This window comes from Macrobrachium rosenbergii, chromosome 27 (assembly GCF_040412425.1).
Source record: "Macrobrachium rosenbergii isolate ZJJX-2024 chromosome 27, ASM4041242v1, whole genome shotgun sequence".
Lineage (NCBI taxonomy): Eukaryota > Metazoa > Arthropoda > Malacostraca > Decapoda > Palaemonidae > Macrobrachium > Macrobrachium rosenbergii.
Window position 1 is genome coordinate 4,966,659 of NC_089767.1, and position 22,758 is coordinate 4,989,416.

At 38.9% G+C, this 22,758-nt stretch overlaps 1 protein-coding gene across 4 annotated transcripts in view; it reads right to left on the reverse strand.

Moving 5' to 3' along the window:
* bchs (WD repeat and FYVE domain containing 3 bchs) overlaps positions 1-22,758 on the reverse strand; it is a 388,664-nt gene that overhangs the window by 12,741 nt on the left and 353,165 nt on the right. For 3 of the 4 annotated variants that reach the window (XM_067128777.1, XM_067128778.1, XM_067128776.1), the window contains 2 exons: positions 15,417-15,534; positions 3,495-3,629 (listed from right to left, as the gene is read on the reverse strand). In XM_067128777.1, coding sequence (XP_066984878.1) covers positions 3,495-3,629; positions 15,417-15,534 — 253 coding nt within the window. The remainder of the gene's footprint in view (positions 1-3,494; positions 3,630-15,416; positions 15,535-22,758) is intronic. The other variant, XM_067128779.1, reaches the window with a different exon arrangement.

Here is a 22,758-nt window from a genome sequence, read left to right on the forward strand (position 1 = left end):
TCATAAACGTCTCTTATAATTAACAACTACTTACTACTGCACGAGCAACACTTATCAAAAAAAATAAAAAAACCCAATTGAAAAACAGCTGTTTTGAGAATTTGATTGATTTTAATTTAATATACATGTTACTTTACCTTTACATTTGTTTTAAGCATAAAAATAAAAACAATTCCAATAATTGTTTATTTTAGCAAATAAAAAATAATTCTCCTAATTATCTTGGTAGGAGGCCTTAATCAGCTGATTTTGGGAATGTAAACATTAGCCTAGCCTACTTAAATGCATATAGCAGATGATTATTTTTTTATATACAGTGTAAATGGATTCAGTATGTAAAATATCAGTTTTATTACCATTACCCTTATCTTAAATATAGCCGCAATAGCCTATTATACAAATGGATACTGTATGTATAACACCCCACCTAGGCCAAGAGTCCACACACACACACACATATACAGTTTGTATCTCGTGTATGGAGCAACCTTCTAAACTCATACACAAATTTCCGTCTTGAAATATCACATTATGCATGAATATATATGGTATTTGGGATGAAGCTTACCTACTGTTAAAGACAGCCAATTCCCACAATGTGATAAGGATGGCGGGTTAGAGCAGCTAGAGAAGAATCCACTCAGCCAGGTGAACTACAGGTTCTTACATGAAACCCAAAACAATCTACCCTGATCTGGATCCTTTCTGGACTGTACTGCCTTCAGGAGTTGGAGCCCTCTCAGGGAATAAGGCTCTCTGGTCTAAGTCAAGGCAAGAACAATCTTATGGAGAGAGCCGCTGTAGCAGAAGTGGTGTTAATGGTGCCTGGTCTGGGTTCAACCACCCAACAAATGACAGTCAAAACTAACAGAATACCTACTGAAACAAAGTTACACCCTATACATTAATGCACATTCATGCTCCCCAATACTCAAGAACGGGCTTTAAAATTATGGACAGGGACTACAAGAATGCTCTTTCGTTAGGTTAAGGATGACTGTGTTCACTAACAAACTAATGGCTGCAATTTCATACAAAAGTTCGACACTTTAAGGAAATGCATGGCAAAAACAGAATTTCATTTCCATAACTCCACGTTAATTTTGTTCTACTTTGGTATTTCTCAAAATTAAATGACATAGTAATAACTGCTACATTATGATAATTACCTTCAGCAAAGACAATAAATGAAGATTATATTTGCTTACACTAATTCGCCCAAATATCAAGCATAAAAAGGGGCTATGCACCTTAGACATAGTAGTGTTCAACCTCCTAAGCACGAACGATTAACATCACCTCTAATAGGCTTTAGTCTGAGTAAACTCTAATTGCTTTTGTACAGCATAAAAGTGTTTCTATCTCATTACTCTCAAATGAGGTCAAGCTCAGAGAGTAAACAACCCTGAAAATGATAACGTCTTAAAACTGTTCTTATCTCTAAACCCTGGGCAAGAACAAAAGACTTGTGCCTTCATGCAAATGCTAACATTCCACATAAAACCCTTGGAATTTGCTTACTCTGCTGCAGCCACTAGGGTTACAAGTGTGTGTTGACATAGTCAAGTGTTTAAAAAGGCCATTTATAAAAATGACTGAAATGGCTCTGCAAACAAAATTCCAACCACATCCAGGCTCCAAAACAAGTGATATGGCATTCCATTCGCCTTGATTCAAAAAGACCTAAAGACCTCTTGAGGTCTTTAGAGGTACAGATGCTGGAAATACCTGGAGATCAACTCCAGGATTGATTAACAAACCACTGCCAGTAAAATGATTTAGGAGTTGAGTTTCTAGTAAACTTTAAGATAGACTCTTGAGAAACACTAAAACATCATGCTTGCATGAGACGGCTAATAGTGTCGACGTGACATGTAATTGGACATGTGGATGTCTGAACAATTCATGGCATGCACTTGCTTTAGAATATCTTTCCAGAAAGAAAGAGTTCTAGAGGAACATTCCACTGGAGTAAATAGATCTTGAAATTAATTCTTCTACAGCCATCACAGAACAACTAGGGATATCCTGGAGTTCTGGGATTCTCTTGACCTGTTAGGAACCTTTCTAAAAACTGCAAAAGGTGGAGTGGCAATGGAAAATAAGAAAGACAGATCCATGTGCATATCACATTAAGGACTATATTGTCTCTGTGGATTCTGCAATATGGCACAGCCAGTTGGATACAACAGGAGAAAATTATGGTGCTTCACAATGAAAGAAATACAAGAGAATAAAAATAAGAGTTCCCCTTTTGAAAATGCTAGACCAAGAGCATAAAAACAATATCCATTAAATACAATACACAGATAGGAGCTGACTACTCAATACAAAAGCACTGAAGAAAACAATCAAGAGGAGGAGACTTTCAGACAAAGAGAGCATGTGCCATGGAAGCCTTGGGACATGCTCCCTATTGAGCAAAAGTTTTCTCTCTCATAAATGCTTCATGTGATTTTTTGCAGTCCACCTCAGAAGAGGAGTCGTCAATCTAAGGGGAATTATTGAATCAGGGCATTACATTCATGATGATACCATCATCATGGTGTTTTACTTTAAATTGAAAATGTATAATTTTTTAATTTACGATTAGCAATTAATATTTGTTGTGGTAGTGAAGATTGTCACCAGGGAATACTGTTTGCTTTGTCAACTAGTTTCACCATAACTGATAAAGAACACAATTTCACCTGGTATTAATCTGAGATTGTCTACGATGATAGAATGGAATGGAATATAAAATTTAGGCCAAAACCCAAGCACTGAAAGGGAAATTGTTATCATTTCACAAAAGATGTTGTAGTCTACACATTAGCTATAAAAAATGTTTTTGCTGAATGCCAATGAATTTCCTTACCCAAATCATCTGCAAAGTTAACTCTATCAAGTGGCAAATGTATACTACAGTGTAAAAGCAGAAAGGTTTTAACAATACCCACTGAACAATAGATTTTATAATCATCAGCACCTACGAAAATAATTTTTTTTTTATCATTTAAGTGATGAAAATGGTTAAAAAAAAAACTTCTTGTGTAAATTATAATGAAAAATACAGGTAGTTTAAAGAGCTTTTACACGATTTCACCAAAAGGATTTTTCCCTGAAATATGAGGTGAAAATGAGAGCCCATTAAAGGTAAACAAGTTGAATACCTAGGTGGGAAGAAATTTTAGAGAACAGAAAAAAATAAAAGGCATAAAGCAAAGTATCTAGGGGCTGAAGGGATGCTGCAAAACACATTTAACACTGTCAAATGTGTCATGCAAGTACACCATTAGTGGTCCAGTTTATAACAGATATATGAAAAGGATATCAACAGGCTTACCAAAGTATTTTTTCACATATTCAAATCATACAGTATATCTAACATTATCAAATATAACAACAGACATTCTCACAGTCTTATATAAAAAGAAGATTAAAATTAGTTATAGTGGGATAATAATCACTTATAAATTCAGTGACACAAAATAAGTACTCTAACTCACTCTTACCTGGTGGAAAATCTTCAACAGTGGATAGTCGTCTGACTACCTCATGGGCGCGAGCAGAACAACCTGGTTGGGTAGGATGAGTGGGAGAGTGTTTAGTAGGGGATTTATGCCCCTTATTACTTCTTGTGTCAACTTCTGAAACACAAATTTTATTGTTTTCATGTAAGTACAGTATATATAATTACAAAATATACAGGTTTTTGGTCAGAAATTCAGAGCAGTTTCATGGAGTAGGTAAAGTGCATGGCATATCAATTACCAAAACACAGCCACACGCAAAAGACCAACAAACAAACATATTACCGTTGAGGTCAAGCATTATGATATTGCAATACAGATTTCCCTATCTCCATACCAACTGCCCCAACAACAGACTCTTCTCTTTTTCAGTAACAGACCTAAAGTGACGTGTGTGTGGACGTGGAATGACTAGCTCAAAGCAAAACATCCAATAAAAGTCAATGTTTTTCAATACAAAGTGCAGATAAGTATAAGAAAGGATAAAAAAGATATAAATTGCAGTACAAAGGATGATAAATCTTTGTGTCACAGGCAACTTGCATTAATTTACATGACAGCACACCACAACTGTCAGGCAGAGAATTGGTGAAAGACAGATTGACAGAAACATGTCAGTATTGGTTAGTTGGCCACTTCTAGATAAAAAATAAAGGGCACTTGAATCAGCCTCAGGATTGTTGCTGATTAAGTTTGGTTCATCTCTAAGGAGAAAGAAACACTAAATTGTCAATCATGCAAAAATTTTATATTAAAAGAGCAATCAGATAAGATTTGCAGACATTGAAGGGATTTGTTTTCCAGGCCTTTACCTAAATGGCATACATTGATGAAAATATAAATTCACCAATGCATTGTTAGATTTGAAAATAAAAGCTATATAACGGTGCATAAAGGTAACCAAAATCCAGTAAATATGCATGGCAACTATAACTGAAAGATGAACAGAGTAGCCTGATTAAAATTTTGAGGAATTTCCTTCAACAGAGTTAGGAGTACTGTGCTGCATATTCTTATAAAATTTATGACAAGAATATACATTTATGAAGCCAATTTTCACATTTTCTTCGTAATCATTATATTCACATGAACAGATAATTTGACATTTTTTTTTAGTGAAATAAAATTATCCTGAAGTTATATGGATAACCAAAAATTAAGAGGGTGGACTCAAAATAATTACTCTGGATGAATAATTTCATTATCTATATATCAATACTAATTTTGAATTAAGGAAAAGCCCTGCATATTAACTCAACATGCATAGAACTGATCTTCAAAAGCAAATATGCTTCCATGGCCATTCTCTTTCATGGTGGTGTGTTCAAGTTTTAAAACAGAAAAAAATTGCGTTCAAGTACTAGATCAACACACTTGTATCCTGTGTTGAATGTATCTAGAAGTTTCATTGAAGTCAGTGAATGTAAGGCAAGAGATAAAAAGGTGACAATTCATCATGCAAATCCTCAAGAAACATGGCCTTGTTCTTCGCTTTAATGCAATTTCTCAACATACTTAAACATGAGAGCTCTACTGAAAACAAACTAAGATATCTTTCAAATGACAGAAGTCAGTTAATTAAATTTTAAAAATCTCATTATTGCCGAGTGAAAGAATTTCTAAAACAAAATGAGAACTGTTAAATTCAGAATCTAGTCACTTAAAAAGTTCTCTCTGTAATTAACAACAATAAAATTACTGATGAGATCGAAGTCTAATCACATGATGAGACTACAAAAAATTTTTTTACTTTAAATATCAGGATTACCTTGCATGGCTAAAAAAAATACTGTAACAAACAGAGTTCACTGATTCTCTACATGCAATCATCTTACCCAACCTACCATGTCTATACAGTGTACGCCAAATTAGTACTGTGCATATGAAAATATATTTGTTCCATAGATACAAACCATCATTTTACAGCTACTGTTCTTAAATGCTATTGGCAGAATGCTAAACTTGATTCTAAATATAGTAGTGCAGTGGTATTGATAAAAGAATGATGCCAATGTTAAAGACTATGTCCTCTGTTACTCAACAAAAAATTAACTAGTCAGTTTGCCTCCAGTGGTATGAAAATAACCATCTGGCATTGTGGGAAGGAAGGCAATCTAAGAATAATATTGCAGTGCGTATTTTTGTGTACCCTTCATCATTTCCATCAAGTGAAACCTGGTATTAATCCAGCGTTAAGTGGATAAAATCTTGGACGCAGATTGTCTTTATGATTTATTAAATAAAATTCTATTTTTTCAATTTTTTTTCCTATTATGTCCTAAGGTATGACCATGCTTTTATTTTTCACAAATTTCTTTTGCTCTCTCCCCACTAACTGTTCATTCTTGAACTGGCTGCTCATGTTCATCTACTTAAAACTGAACACTTTTCTTTTATGGTGCACCTCCATTTGTTCAAACTGCTATTAACTGGTGGCAGAGTAAAGCCATGTATCCACAGTGTAATCAAGAAAGGAATGCAGTGAACACACAAGGTACTGTATACTGATATGGTGTGTGACATACACTTTATTTCTTTACTAGAGAAAAAGGGCTAATATAATCAGCAAAGCTATTCTCAACAGTAGAATGACTCAAAAACCCCTTATAAGTTTTTTTAATTAACTATTTACATTTGTCACCACAAGGGACTACACAGAAAAAACAGGTTTTGACGTAGGAAAAACCTATTTTTGGTAGTTGCTACTGAGTCCTCAAGGAGTTACCTTCCATGGTCTACCAGAGCTCCATAGTGACCAACTAATATAAAAAAATTCTCTTTTAGTTGGTCTTTTTGGCCAGGTATTCTGTCGTAATGATAAACACTATAACACATGAGAGAGTGTATAATGGACTCAAAGATAAGAGGGGACTTTCCCCATTTACAGCAAAGCTGTTATCCAGTTATTTCCATTGTCAAAACCTGCTAGCAGAAGAAGTGGCTACTGCACATGCGCAGTCTGCCATACCGTCGACAACGGACTGGCACAAACAACCAAGAGGCATAACTTTCAATTGGTCATTGCAGGATGATCCCTCGCCCAAATCTCATGCCTTTTCATCAGAAAAGTGGGAGGGTTTTGAGGACTCAACAGTGACTACCAAAAATAGGTTTTTCCTACATCAAAACCTGTTTTTTGGTAGTGTAGTTGCTTGTTTCTTCCTCAAGGAGCTTTACAAGGAAACTGACAGGTGACGAAAAGCCTTGAGCTCTTAATTTTTAATCCCAAAACCCTTAAGAAAAACATTTCTGGTCTGAGGTCAAGCCACAAGTTTCAGTCATCATTCTTTATTCCAAATACCCCTCAGGTTTTGGTAACAAAGAACAAAAACTAAACACAAACTTATGTTTTAGGATGTAGTTCTACAGTGACTTACCTAAGAATGCTGGGTTTGGTTGCAGCACTGTCTACCTCCTCCCAGCAAAGGTTAGCATACTCACCATCAAGAAAACCCCTGATTTCCGCTGTAGTGCCTATGGGGTTAGAAGTAACCATGCCAACTACTGATACACAGAGTAGTTGAATTTGTTGAGCTCGTGGCAATAATGTCTTTAAAAATACTGTCTCTGATGACCACCCTGTACATTTGGAGACTTCTTCGAAAGAGACATTTCTGAAGAAGGCAAACAATGTACTTACTTTCCTAATACTGCATCATGTGACCTAGGAAAGGAGTGTGGATTTGCCTATTGTGCTAGGGTGTAGGAAAATCGGACCTTCTGGGATGTTTGCCATGACATCTAGGTAAACCTTAAGTGCTTGAACTGGGCATAATGTTTTGTCTGCTAAACAGTTTTCTTATCAGAATAGATTTCCTTCTTAATGGATTCTCATTCTCGGCCAGGAATGATGGGCCAGGGGACAATGATAATTGATGGTCAGCTGTTTGCATGATGCATCGTCCCGTTCTAAGAGAGCCCAGGTCACTAATATGAGCTCCTGAGGTCGCCTTTCGCAGCATGTGAGATGTGGTTGTATTGGGTCCACTGAATTGAGGGGTCGATAGAAGTCTAAGCACCTTGTTCAGGGACCAAGTAATTGGAAGCCTTTTGGAAGCGGGTCTTTGTAGTGCAGAGGGGAAGTGACAATTTTTATACTAGGGTCAATCCTGAATCCATAAAGCCAGGGTTCTGTTAATGCTGCCTAGTACACCATGACTGTTGCAAACGCAAGGCGTTTGTCTTCAAAAAGGTATATATGAAAAGGTATATAAGGTCTTGGCACAGAAAGGAGGATGTGTAGACGACTTTCCCTCCTACTGTCTGGGATAGAACAGTGGACTGTAGTGGAACTGATCTCTTCACCCATTGTTGGAGTAATTGGCCTGTTTGGCCAATTTGGGGCTATTAAGTAAGCTGTTCCTTTGAAGGTTAGAAGCTTGCTCAAAACCCCCAAAATTCAGGGACAATGGAGGAAAAAGGTATATCGTCCTCCATTTGTTCCAGTCTTGTAGGAAGGCATCTCTTGCTGTTGTATGACTGTCCAAGTTCGGAGACACATAAACTGGGAGTCTGTGATTCTCGTATGTGGAGAACAGATCCACTTCTGGTTGTGGAAGCATGTTGGCTATTGTTTAAAAAGAGTGGTTGTCCAACATCCACTCTGTTGAGGCTGTCATTTTCCTTGATAGAGAACCTGCTATTACACTGAGAGACCCTGTGAAGTGAATTGCAGACAAGTACCACTTCCTTGCTTGCGCCATCTGAAGGATGGCTAGCATTATCATAATGAGAGGAGGTGAACGTGATCCCGACCTCTTGATGCAGGACATTGCAGTCATGTTGTCTAGAACAACAAAATGTGTCTCTCTTCTGAAGGTTGAGTTTTTTGAAAGAAAATGACAGCCATTAGCTCCAGGAAATTGATATGACAATTCCTCAGAGGTTGCTGACCACCTCCCTGCCACCTGACGATCCTCCCAGTGTCCTCCCAACCTGTCAATGAGGCATCTGTGCGTATTGTCACTCGTACAGACGGAAGAGTCAGGGTGAAATGTTTCTCCAAAGATTCCTTCCAGGTCCAAGGCCAAAGTATCTCCCCAACTTTTTTATTATGTTGTTGAGGTTGGTCTTGCATCTTTTTTCTTGCATGTGATAGCCAGTTCACATTTTTTAGTTGCAATCTGAGTACTGGATCTATTACTGATGCAAACTGCAGCAGGCCCATCATACGTTCTAATGGCCGTCTGGAAATTCTGGGCTGTGCAAGGAACATTTTGAGGTCTTTCTTTATTCTGTTTTGAGTGTTGATGGGGAGAGAGAGAACAGGCCGTGAAGAGTATCCCAACAAAGTTCCAGCCACTGAAAGTGTCTGCTGGGTGTGAGGTGGGATTTTTTCCAATTTATCATATAACCTTTTGACTGGAGTCTATTGACCATGCTCTTAGGTTTTTCAAGCACTTTTCTTGTGGACCCCTAGATCAACCAGTCATCTAGGTAAGCTATTAGTTGTATTCTTTCTTGTCTAAGTTCTCGAACAACTAACATTGTTTATTCTGTAAAAAATTATTGGGGCAATGTTTAGCACAAAGGGCATGACTTTGAACCTGTACGTATCTTTCCATATCCGGAATCCTAAGAAGGGGCAGAAGGGAATGGCAATATGGACGTGCCAGTATGCATCTTTCAGATCTACAAAAACTGTCCAAGCCCCTTTTGGAATGATTGAACGTACTTTTGGCAAACAATGTGCTTGTTCAATGTTTATAAGTCGAGGACCACTCTTCGTTCGAAGGAATCCTTTTTGGGGACACCGAAGAGACGTGCTTGGTGGCAAATATACGTGTTTCTCTATGGCACCTTTTAATAGGGCCTTCTGCACGTAATCTTCTCGAGAGGGGTCTGGGTTTTGGAAGAACCCCGTTAAAGGAGGGGAGGGATGAGACCATTTCCACCCCAGCCCATTTGAAAATAATGCTGTGTCCCCATGAGGAAGACTTCCATTGCCTGTGGTGTCGTCAGAGTTGACCATACAATCTGCCTCTTCCTCTGCCTTTGCCCTTGATAGGCATTCCAGGTGTTGCTTTTCCTTTTCCCCTATAAGAGGGTCTTTGGAACTTGTGAAAAGGATTTCCTTGATGTTGTTTCCCTTTGTAGGGAGTTGTCCCTTCTGACCACCTATCTGTCTTTGAGGAAACTTTTGGGTGACTGAAGGCTTATAGGATTTTTGATCATGGCGAGCCTTTTTTGGGTTCAGTAAAGGGAAGTTTCGGGTTTTATGTTTTCTGAATTCCCCTTTTCCCAGAAGAGCATACACTGTAAAATTCTGTTGGCAGGCTTGCTCATCAAGTTTAGCCACAACAGACTCCTCAAACAGGTCCTTAAAGAAGGGGTTAGAATGTAATACAGTAATGAAGTTACATTGGGAAGTGACTTGTTGGAGCCCTCCAATGTTTCCATTCATGCTTTTATGTGCCACTCTAGAAGGCCATAGAGTGCTTCCCATGGGGTTCTCATAAGACTTTTGGCCACAAAAGCAAAAATTGTTCTGGAATTTCTGGAAGTCCTTTTGGTGGCAACTTCCAGCAAGGTGGTAGAAGTTATAATACTAAGCAGGTGGATCCTAGTATGAAATTATGCTGAGGCTCTCCCCTCTGAGATTCTTCTAACAGGGGTCCCAAACTGCTGTGTAGCTATATCTAAGGGGAGGGCTGTAGAGTTGCCCATTTCTTGGTGGAATTTTCCAAAACTGGGATGACTGTGGCAAATGGTTTTAATTTTGCCATTGTCTCTTGTTTTCTAGTCACTGCAAAACTCTGAAAATCTGCCTTCACATGATTAATTATTTTGAAAGTGAAGGGACAGAATGGGGCTACTTGGTGAGCAACTTGGGTCTTATTCAAAATGGAAGTACAGGCAGCCCCCAGTTATCGGCGATCTGGTTTTATGGGGATTGTCTAGTGATGAAAATCAGCAATTTTTGGCGCCAAAACTCAACAATTTCCTCTTATTGGCGCCGATGATTGGGTATTGGCGCCAATACATACCTAACAGAGGTGCCAATAATCAGATTTTCGGTTATCGTTACAGCGGAAACCCCGCTGATAACCGGGGGCTGCCTGTACAGTATAGTCCCCGTATTCGCGGGAAATGCATACCACCCCTCCCACGAATAGCTAAAATCCGTGAATACTCAACACCCCTCTAAAAACTCATAGAACTGCCTATTACGATAGTTCAAACAAACAAAAAAAAAACCTCTAAAAATTCTTATACCTGAGTATTTTAATAGTTTTATCACAAAAAAGTGCATTTAGTCATGAAAATAATATGAAAATACAATAATTAATGCTTCTCAATGAAACATACCTTGAATGGCCGAATTTTCTGCGAATAATGTGTATATATGTTCCATTTTTTGTTGACCTGGTAAAGGGTTCTTTAGCTTCTAATGCTCTAGGCACAGGTAAGGGAACCATTTCATTTAATGGTTTCTCCAGGTCTGGTGAAGGTGGTACCAGGTGCCAGTCTGTATTAGGGAATACTGCCCTGTCTCTTAATTTCTACATATACAACTTTGATCACAGTTTTTCTCTCATTAATTAGATACTTAGCATCGGGAGAGAAAATACACACTGAGGTGTCTGGACAAGGATTATCAGTATCATCAGGGGCGAGTATTGGAGTCCCTTTTATGTTTTGATCTGAATTTTTGAATTCTGAACTGGGTATTTTGTTGTTTCCAGTCAGAATTCTAACATTAGACCTTGTTTGGGCAGCATTTGTATCCACTCTCACTTTTCGGTTACAGAATGCAGTACTTTTACACTTTGGGGTGTACATGACTGACTTAATTTACTTAATTTCCTTTTTGGAATCATGCATCATGTCCCCTACATATTGCCATTCTGTGTCGAGGACATCTTTGATGTTACTCATAATTTTCTTACGGAACTGATCAAATGCCACAAACTGTGTATCCCTTTTGGGGAAGATTGCACGATCTGACTGAGCTTCAACAATTGAACTGTAACTGCCTGTTAACCAAGAAGCAGAAGTCCTGGGTAAGTTACTACACCCCTCTGAAAATGTAGCTATTTCAGTTAGAGTTAGGTGGATCCTAGCATCCCTTTTGGGGAAAAGATCCTCTTCAGCATCTGATAGCCTCATGGGGGATAGAGTTCCTTTGCCAAGGGTTCTCCCATGGTTAGCTGAAATTTGTCCTGATCCTTCTGGGTTCAGCAGGGCCATTTCAGTGGCAATGCCCACTTCATGTTCATTTGTAAGAATGTCACCCCCATGTAAAGGTTCATCTACTTTCTCCAAGGGCTAACCTGGGAGGTGCTGGGGAATGATCTTACTGGGTTTTGGCCCAAACATAGATCTTGTTCTCAGAGAGGGTTAAATATCTGCTCCCGGAGTTCTTCTGGAAAGATATAATCCCCTCCTTCCTCACCCCTACCGGACCCTAGGACCCATCGAGACAGCTTAAAACGAACTGTTTCTTCCTTAAAACTTGCTGCCAAGGGCATATGATAAATTTTGCACATATCTGGTGACCAAACAAATTTTCCTTGTTTTCTACAAGGACTATGCCCACGGCAGGTGGTATGGGTTGTACCCACTGGCAAAATACAAACCCTGTAGTGATAAAACAAGTTTTTGGTAGAAACTAGTTAATACTAATTGTCTGGTCTTTATATAGGTAGTATATTCAATGTTACAGGTTAACTTGATTACAAGTGTATAGCTGTAATATATTTTATTTACCATGCTATGTATATTAAATATCTACTTTAACTTAAACACTCTACGATTTTGGTTAATTCTGACACGAGTACATGGCTGTATTACTTATACACTGTTAGTCCTTTTGCAAGGGCTATGTGAAATTTAATTTTGAATGGCATGCCATTCAGGCTTGCCACTATAAGTTAACTTGTTTAACTAACCCAAGCTACTGTTTTATATGGCTTAGCTTAATGATTCTATTATAACCTATGTTAGGCTAAGGTTATGCTAAGAATAGAAGGTTTCTTAGAGGGTTCTTGCTTAACCTATTCTAGGCCACTGCCTAGTCTAGGGTTATTTAAATCACACTTAAGGATATAAACTATACAGGAAAGAACCCTCTTATAATCTAGTTTGCTGTTTTATCTGGTCGAGACTACCTTTTACCTGATATTTGGCCATTGCTTTATTTAATTTGAACTACTATTTTTGGCTAATAGTAGGATATTCCCTTAAAAAATGGACTCCTCCTTAATCTGGTTAGGCTACTGTCTGTCCTAAGTTTATTTCACCTTTAAGGATATAGGCTGCATAGAACCCGACTAATATGTAGCCTTACAGATAGGCTGCCGAGTCAAAAACTATAGGCTATCATTTTATCAAACCTAGGATACTATCTATATCTAGTCCTAGGCTATATGGTCTAAATTACCGCTTAGACCAATGATAGGATATTTCTTAAAATGCTTCTTCTTAGCTTAGTATAGGGTACTGCCTAATCCAGATTATTCTAAAACTCTTAAACCTATAGGCTATATAAAAACAGATACCCGCTAATATGTAACCTTATAATTAAGCACCCATCTCTGTTTAACCCAGGTTGTTATTTACTATATAAAAGAGTGGCTCGCTGTGTAAACTTATACTCTAATCTAGGCAACTGCCTAATCCAGATTATTTAATTCACACTTAAAGATATGGGTTACGTAAAACACAATTACCGTCATATGTAGCCCTAAAGCTAGGCTACCATCAGTCTAATAATGGGATGTTTTGTAAAAGGTTATCACTTAACCTAACATAAGGTACTGCCTAAACCGGATTATTTAGATCAAGCTTAAGTGTATAGGCTATATGAAAAATAAAAAATTTTACTAATACGTAGCATTATAGCTAGATTACCGTTTTATCTTGCCCAGATTGTTGCTACTATGTAATCCTGCAGTCCTTCCTCTAGGCTAGGCTCTTGCTTAAGCCCCTAATAGGGTATTTCTTAAAGGGCTCTTACTTACCCTAATTTTAGGTACTACCCGATCCCGATTATTTAGTTAACACTTAAGAATATGTAACCCTTGGGTATAGGCTATGGACAACATCTGCTTTTAATGTATTCACACTTAATCTGATGTAGGCTACTCCCTAGTTTATTGTAGACATCGTATAATCTGAGAAGATTTTCTATGTTAATGATAAATTGTGGAACGTTTCTTTTAGTTAAAACATCTAATTAGAATGACAAACTCTTTAAAAACAATTTGTGCTTTTCAAAACTACCCATCAGTGATATGATTAAACGCGGTCTTGGTCATTTTGGCCTCAAGTCACCTAGGCTGCAACACACACGAAAAAAAAACATAAGACGTTAAGTTTATGGTATTTACCGTCACTATTTTATGATTTATGTACATCCCCAAGGGGCTGGTACTAAACATGGCGCCCCTTTTGCACATAAACTTGCTTATGGCCCAAATGACTCATGGCTGAAACGACCCGAACTCATTAAGCGCCAGCCGTGTGATCGCAAGAAAACACCAAGTTTTTTCGGCTTTTACACACAAATTAATTATGAATTCCAAAAATTTAAAATTAAAACTTTAACTGGGACTTAAAAAAATTAGGCACTTAACTTGCTTGTGTAGATGTTACCATAATGAAATCGGAAAAAAAAAAAAAGGCAATTTTACGGAGCACTGGAACTGAAGTAAACCGTTCGGTGTTAACCAAAAGAAAGTAGTGGTTCGTGGTTGTTTGTGCCGGTCTGTTGTCAACAATACGGCAGACTGCACATGTGCAGTAGCCACTTCTTCTGCTAGCAGGTTTTGACGATGGAACAGCTTCACTGAAGATAAGGGAGAGTGCCCTCTTATCTCTGAGTCCATTACATACTCCATCACGTGTTATAGTGTTTATCATCATGACAGAATACTTGGCCAAAAAGACCAACTAGAACAGAATTCTTTGATATTAGTTTGGCCACCATGGAACTCTGGTAAACCATGGAAGGTAACTCCTTGAGGATGAAACAAGCGGCTACACTATAAAAAAAGTCTTTGTATTTGAATTCTTTGGAGACGAAAAGTAGCCCATACAGCACAAGCAGAGACTTATACAGTAATTCAAGTTCGCTGACAAACAAATGGATGGTTACTTTCATATGACAATTAATAGATGAATAGCAATATTATTATTATTATATATAACTAAAAAGACAGATACACTCATGCATAAATTACAGTGACTCCAATGCAAGCAGGTCACTGACGAGTCTTCTCATTTTTTGGGGCATGAATTTCATGATGCCAAAGTATCATCTTAATGCATGGAAGACGTTCTCCTGTCAATGACTGAAGATTTGGTCACTAATAATTAATAATTATTATACTCTGCTTTCATGGCCATGTTCTGAATTATCAATACTGTATCTCGTAATGTTATTGAACCATCCAACTCTGTTAAAATTCTTAACTCTATTGCTGGTTGAATTTATTCTTAGGAGGAAAATTTTTTGCTAACTTAAATCCTTAAAGAGCAACAATTTGAGAAAATAGAATTATTGGAGACACCACAAATAGAGTAATTTATTCACCTTCCTCTTATACATCATAAATGCTCCTTAACCTTCAACTGGTGGCTACCCCTAACAGTCTGACAGACTCAATTACCATTCCTAAGGAGCTCTGGAGGAGAAGCCTGTGACCTACCTTAAATTTGACAAACAGACATTTTCATTAACTGATGCAGATACAAAATTGAGAAACCGTGACTCTGAGGATTACAATGTGTGACAAATTTCTGACAGTTACTAATACTTTGTGGTTGTTTAATCCAATCTTGAAAGTCCACATACATATTCATTACTTACAGAATTTACTTCACACTTCTCTTCTTTCTATCATGGAGCTCATTGTTAATCAGTGGATTATAAATGCATTATAATGACAGAATATCAATTACCTTGTCCACTGGCACTGTCTGCAGTGCTTGATTTGACTTGCTCAGCATTACTGTCTGAAGAGTTGTTGTTTTCTGAGCCCTCATCAGCTGGTACTTGGACATACTCTATTCCCCACATCTGTAAAGTACATTTCATTACTGCTAATACTTATATAATAATTCCAAACGTCCAAGTTTCAAGCAAAAACTGTATCAGATGAAATGTATTTATTGACTCGCATGATCTTTCCTAAGAAATTAATGGAGCAGTTTTAACTAAAGTATTTAAAGTGGTTTCATTATGGACACAGTTCTGGGTATAAAACAAACCAAAGAGGAAGTCTGTCCTAATTACATTATTGCACTGAATTTAAATTATAGTTTCACACAATTTTTATAAACATATACTTAATTATATAATTAAAAATCAAGATTGGTCACCGTAGAGAACACTAAAAATAATGAATTAATATTTCATTTTAGAAATTGAGCAAAAATCTAGTGATTCTGTAAATATAACAAATACCAATATTGGTAATAATCACTCTTTCAAGCAAGTGCTATTGAAAGAAATGGCTGCTGCAGCTGCATGATCTTGTATAGAGTCTTCTCTGTTTTTCTTACAACAGTTTTCTCCCTGTTACTACAGCTGGCGAGCAATGCGCCAATGTGATTCATCAGGAGTTAAATTCCAGGGATAAATAAGTCAAATATGGAGAGCATGGTCCATAGAATTACTTATATATGTATATAAGGATAAATATATGTCGATTCTGGTTACAAGTCAAAATTGTTTCTCCCAGATTCATCCAAGTGTGATCACAGCAGTGGGTCGGAGTAGGCTGGCGATGCTAGAGGGATCTACTCTATAAAGAGTTGCAGGTCAGCAGTGGGTTTTCTCAGGTTGATTTGCCATTGGTTGGTGGCGCATAGCAGCCTCCTATTGGCTGGAGAAAGTTTTTCCCAAGTCCTTTCTCAGCGCTGTTGCAGCCTAGCAAGCTGTCAAGGCAGGGGTGTGACATCGCTGGGTGGTGCGTGATGCCACGGCGGCTCAAATTTTCATTGGCTGCCAAGTTGCCTGTCTCATTGGGTATTTGTTGTGCAACATCACAGTGGCTTGAATTTTCACTGGATGCTGGGTTGCTCGTATCATCAGGTAAACTTGGGCCGAGGTGTCGTTCGGTCTGGTATTATTGACATGTCCTGGTATATTTCTTCTTAAGCTGGTGGGGAAGATGGCTTCCTCGTGGGCAATCCTGGTGTGGTTCCTGATACGTCCTTCCTGCACATGGCATGAAATTCTCCTAGACAAAGAACTCAAGCTCGTCATCTACTACCAAAATCAACGTACCAGGAACCTAATCATGAAAAACAATCCAACCCTGCCAACAAGAGATCCCTTAAAGCAAACAAATGTAGTCTATCAATATTCAAGCCCCACCAGTGGATGTCCCTGTTCTTATACTGGAATGACTACTATGAAGATGTCCAAGAGGCTATTAGGAACCACACCAGGAAGCCAACTCCCGCGACGGTATTATCAAAAACACCAAGATAATAGGGAGGGTCCCTAACCAGCGACGGCTACGACTGCTAGAGACGCTCCTAATTCAACAAGAGAAGCTCTCACTGAAAACAATGCAGAAAGTGCTTTTCCTCCCCACCAGCTTAAGAAGAAATATACCAGGACACGTCAATAATACCAGACTGAACGACACCCCCGGCCCAGGAATACCTTATGAAACGAGCAACCCAGCAGCCAATGAAAATTTGAGCTGCCGTGACGTTGCGCAACAAATACCTAATGAGATGGGCAAACTAGCAGCCAATGAAAATTCGAGCTGCCGTGGCGCCATACAACGTCACGCACCACCCAATGACATCACGACCCTGCCTTGACGGTCCGCTAGGCTGCAACAGCGCCGAGAAAGGACTTGGGAAAAACTTTCTCCAGCCAATAGGAGGCTGCTATGCGCCACCAACCAGTGACAAATCAGCATGAGAAAACCCCGTTTACCAACGATTATTTGTACAGTAGATCCCTCAGGCATCACCAGTCCACTCCGACCCGCTGCCGTGATCATACTTGGATGAATCCAGGAGAAATGTTGGCCACTTCAAGATTTTGACTTGTAACCAGAATTGACATACTGTACTGTATATTTATCCTTATATATAAATACTGTATATAAATAATTCTATGGACTATGCTCACCGTATTTGACTTACTTATCCCTGGTTTGACTCCTCCTGATGCATCACATTGGCGTGTTACTTGCCAGTTGTAGTAACAAAGAGAAAACTGTTGTAAGGAAAATAGAGAAGACTCTATACAGCAATTTCTTTCAAATTCCAATATTGTTAGGATTTAAAGTTTAGTTTCCCTATACTGTATATCCTTTGTGCACTTCAAGACAGTGGGCCTTGTAATCTTTGGTTAAGCTAAATTCACAAAGAATCCAAGTGCAGTAGCAGTATGTTTATAGAAGATTCTCATAACCATCTGCTTTTGGATGCCAAGAAAGGTGGGATGGGGCACTTCTGTTTAATTAAATCTGCTTTGAATTAGATTTAAATGGCCAAAGAGACAAAAGTAGAAAACTTGTTCCTGCTAATGCTTTTTTACCATGAAGTTATGATGCAAAAGTCATTTCAAATTCTTTCCTACACAGCTCTTCTCAATAAAATTCCATCTGAAGGTAATACCAAATCTACTCTTCAACTGCTCACTACTTCAGAGAGTGAGGTTCTTGGCTGGCTAGGAAGGACCAGCCTGATCAACATGTTTGAAGAGTTGTCACGCAATTACAAATGTGCAACCTGAAAGATCAGGATTTCTAGCACTCAAGAATTTATCATTTGGGGCCTCTGGTATTTACCAGTTTAGAAGACCTTTTCAGAGCCTAGAAATGAGCAACATTCACTTTCCAGATCCTCCAGTGTTTTCTAACATTGAAAAAAAAGTTAATTACCTCTGTTAAGACAGTCAGGAACTTCCTCAGACCTGATAATGTCCCTTCCTTTCTTTCTAGTCAGCAATACATTCTTACTTTCTCATCAGCTTTGTCTTACGAGGTGCCAATTACAGGCAGTCTCCGGGTTACAATGGGCTTGGCTTACGACGTTCTGAGTTTACAACGCTCTTCAAATTTATTCATCAAAAATTATTTCCTGGGTTACAACGCATGTTCCAGGTTTACGACGTTGACAACGTCGATCACATGGACGAAATATGGCTCCAAAATGGCAGAATGGTCAAAATTTGCGAGTTTTTTGTTGAAAAAATCAATAAAAATGCACGTTATGTTGTTTTCAAGACACCCAAAGGATTAAAAGTAAGGATTTCTTACGATTTTTTATGGTATTTTGGACGATGCCAGTCTGATGCCGATCCAAATGGAAGAAATGTGCATCTAAAATGGCAGAATGGTCAATATTTGGAGTTTTTTTTTTCTAATGAAAAACTCAATAAAAATGCAGGATTCGTTGTTTTCAAGACACCCAAAGGATTAGAATTAAGGTTTTCTTACGATTCTTGATGGTATTTTGAACGGCTCAGTCAAACGCATTCGACGTAAGAAAATTCACATTCGCGGATTTTTTCATAAAGCAATATTCACTAATTACTGATTTTTATTTTACTTTCATGACCAAATAAATTTTTTTTAGATAAAAATTACAAATTTTTAATTAATTTGTATTTTTCCCAACATAGAAACCCTAGGTCTTTACATATGGATAACTGTCGGCGAAGCTGGAAAGTTCGGCCGTTAAACTGTTGCAAGGCGGTTATGCTAACAGTTACCTACAGTAGGGGCAGAAGTGCTGCCCACCCAACTGGTATGCATTCAATCGGTTCAGTTTACCTTTTGGGCCAGGTCAAAGAATGAGGGGTGGTAAGAGGTGGGCCTTTTATGTAAAGATCTAAGGTTTGTATGCTAGGAAAAATATAAATTAATCAAAACTCTGTCATTTGTTCTTACACGAATACAAACCCTTGGTCTTTACAAATGGAGACTTACTATTGGAGGGAGGATTCCATGTAATTCTCTGAACTGACTTGCAGTTTGGCTCACCTGGTATTCTCTTCCTGGTCATGAAAGAGCAAAGGAAGGATGCCATACCTCTGATTTGTTGAACATGTGGGATGTTCAACTGCCAGACTCTTGGGCACTTTGAATCAAAGGGAAGTATGAATGTCGAAGATTGTGTAGCTAAAAAACCAACTGGCTTGCCCATAGTCAGTCCTTCACTCTCCTTGCCAGAGAGAAGGAAGGAAATGCATCTATTAATCCAAACGAAAACTGGATTATAGACAGGATTCCCAGTCATGCAGATCATCTGCATGCACGCTGGCCAAGCTCGTGATGGCTTGTTCACTCTTCCTCTGTCCACTGGAAGAGAATGGAAAACAGGAGGAAGGTAGGAAGCCAGTCATGCCCATACCTTCTTGTAGCCATACACCTTAGGTGAGATGCAACCTGTCCTAAAGAGCTGGGAAAACTACATGACTTACAGAGCACCCACCATGGATCCAAGGAAAAGGAGTCCAAGGACCCATGGGCAATAACCCAAGGTAAAAGGATAAGAATGTGAACTGCACAATTACATTCTATCCTAGTACCAGGTAGATAGGTTCATCCTGAATGCCATAGATCGGTGGATGACTGTGGACCCTAGAGATGTTGCTGCAAACGTACTGATGACCGCCATGAAATTGCAGGGAGTTTTCGGAAGGTCACTTCCCTAGGCAGAGAAATGGTTTCCTGCCTATGGTCAACACTCCAAGGTAAATGGATATACATATGAATTTCAAAAATACATTCTATCCTAGTACTCGAACTACATGTCCTTTCTGAATGTGACAGAATGGATGACTTGGCCTTCCAGTGATCTTACCCAAAACATACTGATGACCAGTAGGAAGTTCACGGTAAGCTCGGATGATCAGATTGCTAGCTAGAGATAGGATATCTTTTCCATTGTTTCTTGCGCAACTCAAAGCCAATGAACTAGTCATTGGCTTTGGGTTGAAGGGCTAGACTATGTGGGTAACACAGAAGTCATACTGTCTTTGGTGCCACAGGACCATCGAAGGGAAAATGATCAATCAAATTGGTAACCTTTGAATACGTAGAATAAGCAGATCAGAACAGAGCCAACAACAGGAAATCGAGAGAAGAAAGATTATGGTTGAGCAAGAACCGAAAGATGAGATCAACCGTCCTATCCTCTGACTTCATCAAAACAGTGCCATCTCACTTTAGATTTCTAGTTGGTCATCATACCAAAGGTACTTCTGTCTGTCCGAGTGCTACCACTGTCGCAGACCTGACATGTCAGATCTCATCAATAGCAGAAGCCTAAGTGGTTTAGCATAGCTAAGAACCACTAATCAAAATTCCATGCACATAAAAGTTCTTGTATATACAGGTATGAAAACCAATCTGATAGAAGAAACTGACAAGGGAATGTAGGCATGCTCAATCACTTCACGTTGCCAAAGAAGTGGAACTCCTCTACCTGTACATGGGTATAGACTCCAGTGACACACATCCCTCATCCTGGATTGTGTCTGACTGACATCTGAATTGAGCATGCTACTGCAACCCCATTCATCAGCACTGTATACAGAGAAGATGATAGGATAACCACAGGGGGACGTCCTATGATAAGATGTTCTATGTAGAAACGTGCTTAGTACTCTACTGTCAATGGAATGTGCATCAGCAACAGAGGAAACGTCCTATGAGGAGATTCCCTATGATGACATCAGTAATCCACTCAAAAGATTAGTTGTCCCATGACGATAGGATACCCTATCGACAGAGATGTCCTAGCACTGTCAATGGAATGTGCATCAGCAACAGAGGAGACATCCTATGAGGAGATCCCCTATGATGACAACAGTAAACTACTCAATAAAGGAGTTGTCCTATGATGATAGGACACCCCACTTTATTCACTGCTTTTATTGACGTCAAAGAGAACTATATCTGTTCAAGCAACAAACCATATCAGCCCTGTGCAACGGGTTTGTCACCATTCCTCACTCCCCTTGCTGGAGAGAGAAGTAACGGCTATACACGAAAGTCAAAGAGAACTATATCTGTTCAAGGAACAAACCATGTCAGCCACATGCAATGGGATAGCCACTCCTCGCTCCCCTTGCTGGAGAGAGAAGTAAAGGCTATTGAGAGGCATATTTGTATGTCGTATGGAACATAAAAATGCTATAACAGCATTACTGCAACTCACCTGCATCAAGCCAGTTCCAGCGTATGATGTGTCATCCTTCAAAACCGTCCATAGGTCGAGAAGAAAGGAAAAATGGAAAGAAAAGAGACCAGACATCTCACTCACTCCCTCTTCCACACTATCATCTTAGGCAAGATACAAACTGTCCCGCCTGGGACACTGGATGAGATACACCATCTATTGAGCAGCCATCACCAGATCCAAGGAAAAAAAGTCCAAGGACCTGTGGGCAAAGTCCTTCTGGTAGAAGGAAGTGAAAGTAGTCTGGCAAAGTCAAGAATCAGCATTCAAAATCCTGTGAACAGACAAGTTCTTCTTAAGTGCCAGAGAGGAACTTATCCCTCTGATGTCATGTTAAGTTAAGTATACCTTAGTTTTACCAGACCACTGAGCTGGTTAACAGCTCTCCTACGGCTGGCCCGAAGGATTAGACTTTATTTTACGTGGCTAAGAACCAATTGGTTACTTAGCAACGGGACCTACAGCTTATTGTGGAATCCGAATCACATTATAGCGAGAAATGAATTTCTATCACCAGAAATGAATTCCTCTAACTCTTCATCAGCCGGCTGCGGGAATTGAACTTCGGCCCATCGAGTGACAGTCTGAAGCTCAACCGAGTCGGCCAACAAAGGGCTCTGATGTCATGTAGCCTAGGCTACTAATCCCACCAAGTTCTTGAGGAACAAGCGATATTTCCTCATCTGTCCTTAGCCAAGAAAATCCAGAGGTGTCTTGAATCCTTTCTTGAGCTAGGAAGAGCTTCAACAGCAGTAGGAGCGATCACAGGTGGGGGACTTAAACTTCAGAATTATACACGAACATTACTGCACTCACAAATGAGATCAATAACCAATTCATAAGAGGAAAGAAAAACGTATTCTTCAAATCCTCCATTTCCTATGGTGAAGGTAAACACTATAAGGAAAAGGGGGGAAGAGAGAGAGAGACAGAGAGGTGTTTTGATTGGAGACAGAAGACCTCTTCTGACACAGAGTCCCAACAACAATTGACAGACTAAAACATTACCACGTTCCCAGATATTGTGTAGCTTGAGTCAAAACATATGTGTCTAAAAATAACAACAATGATATAAAGGGAGAAA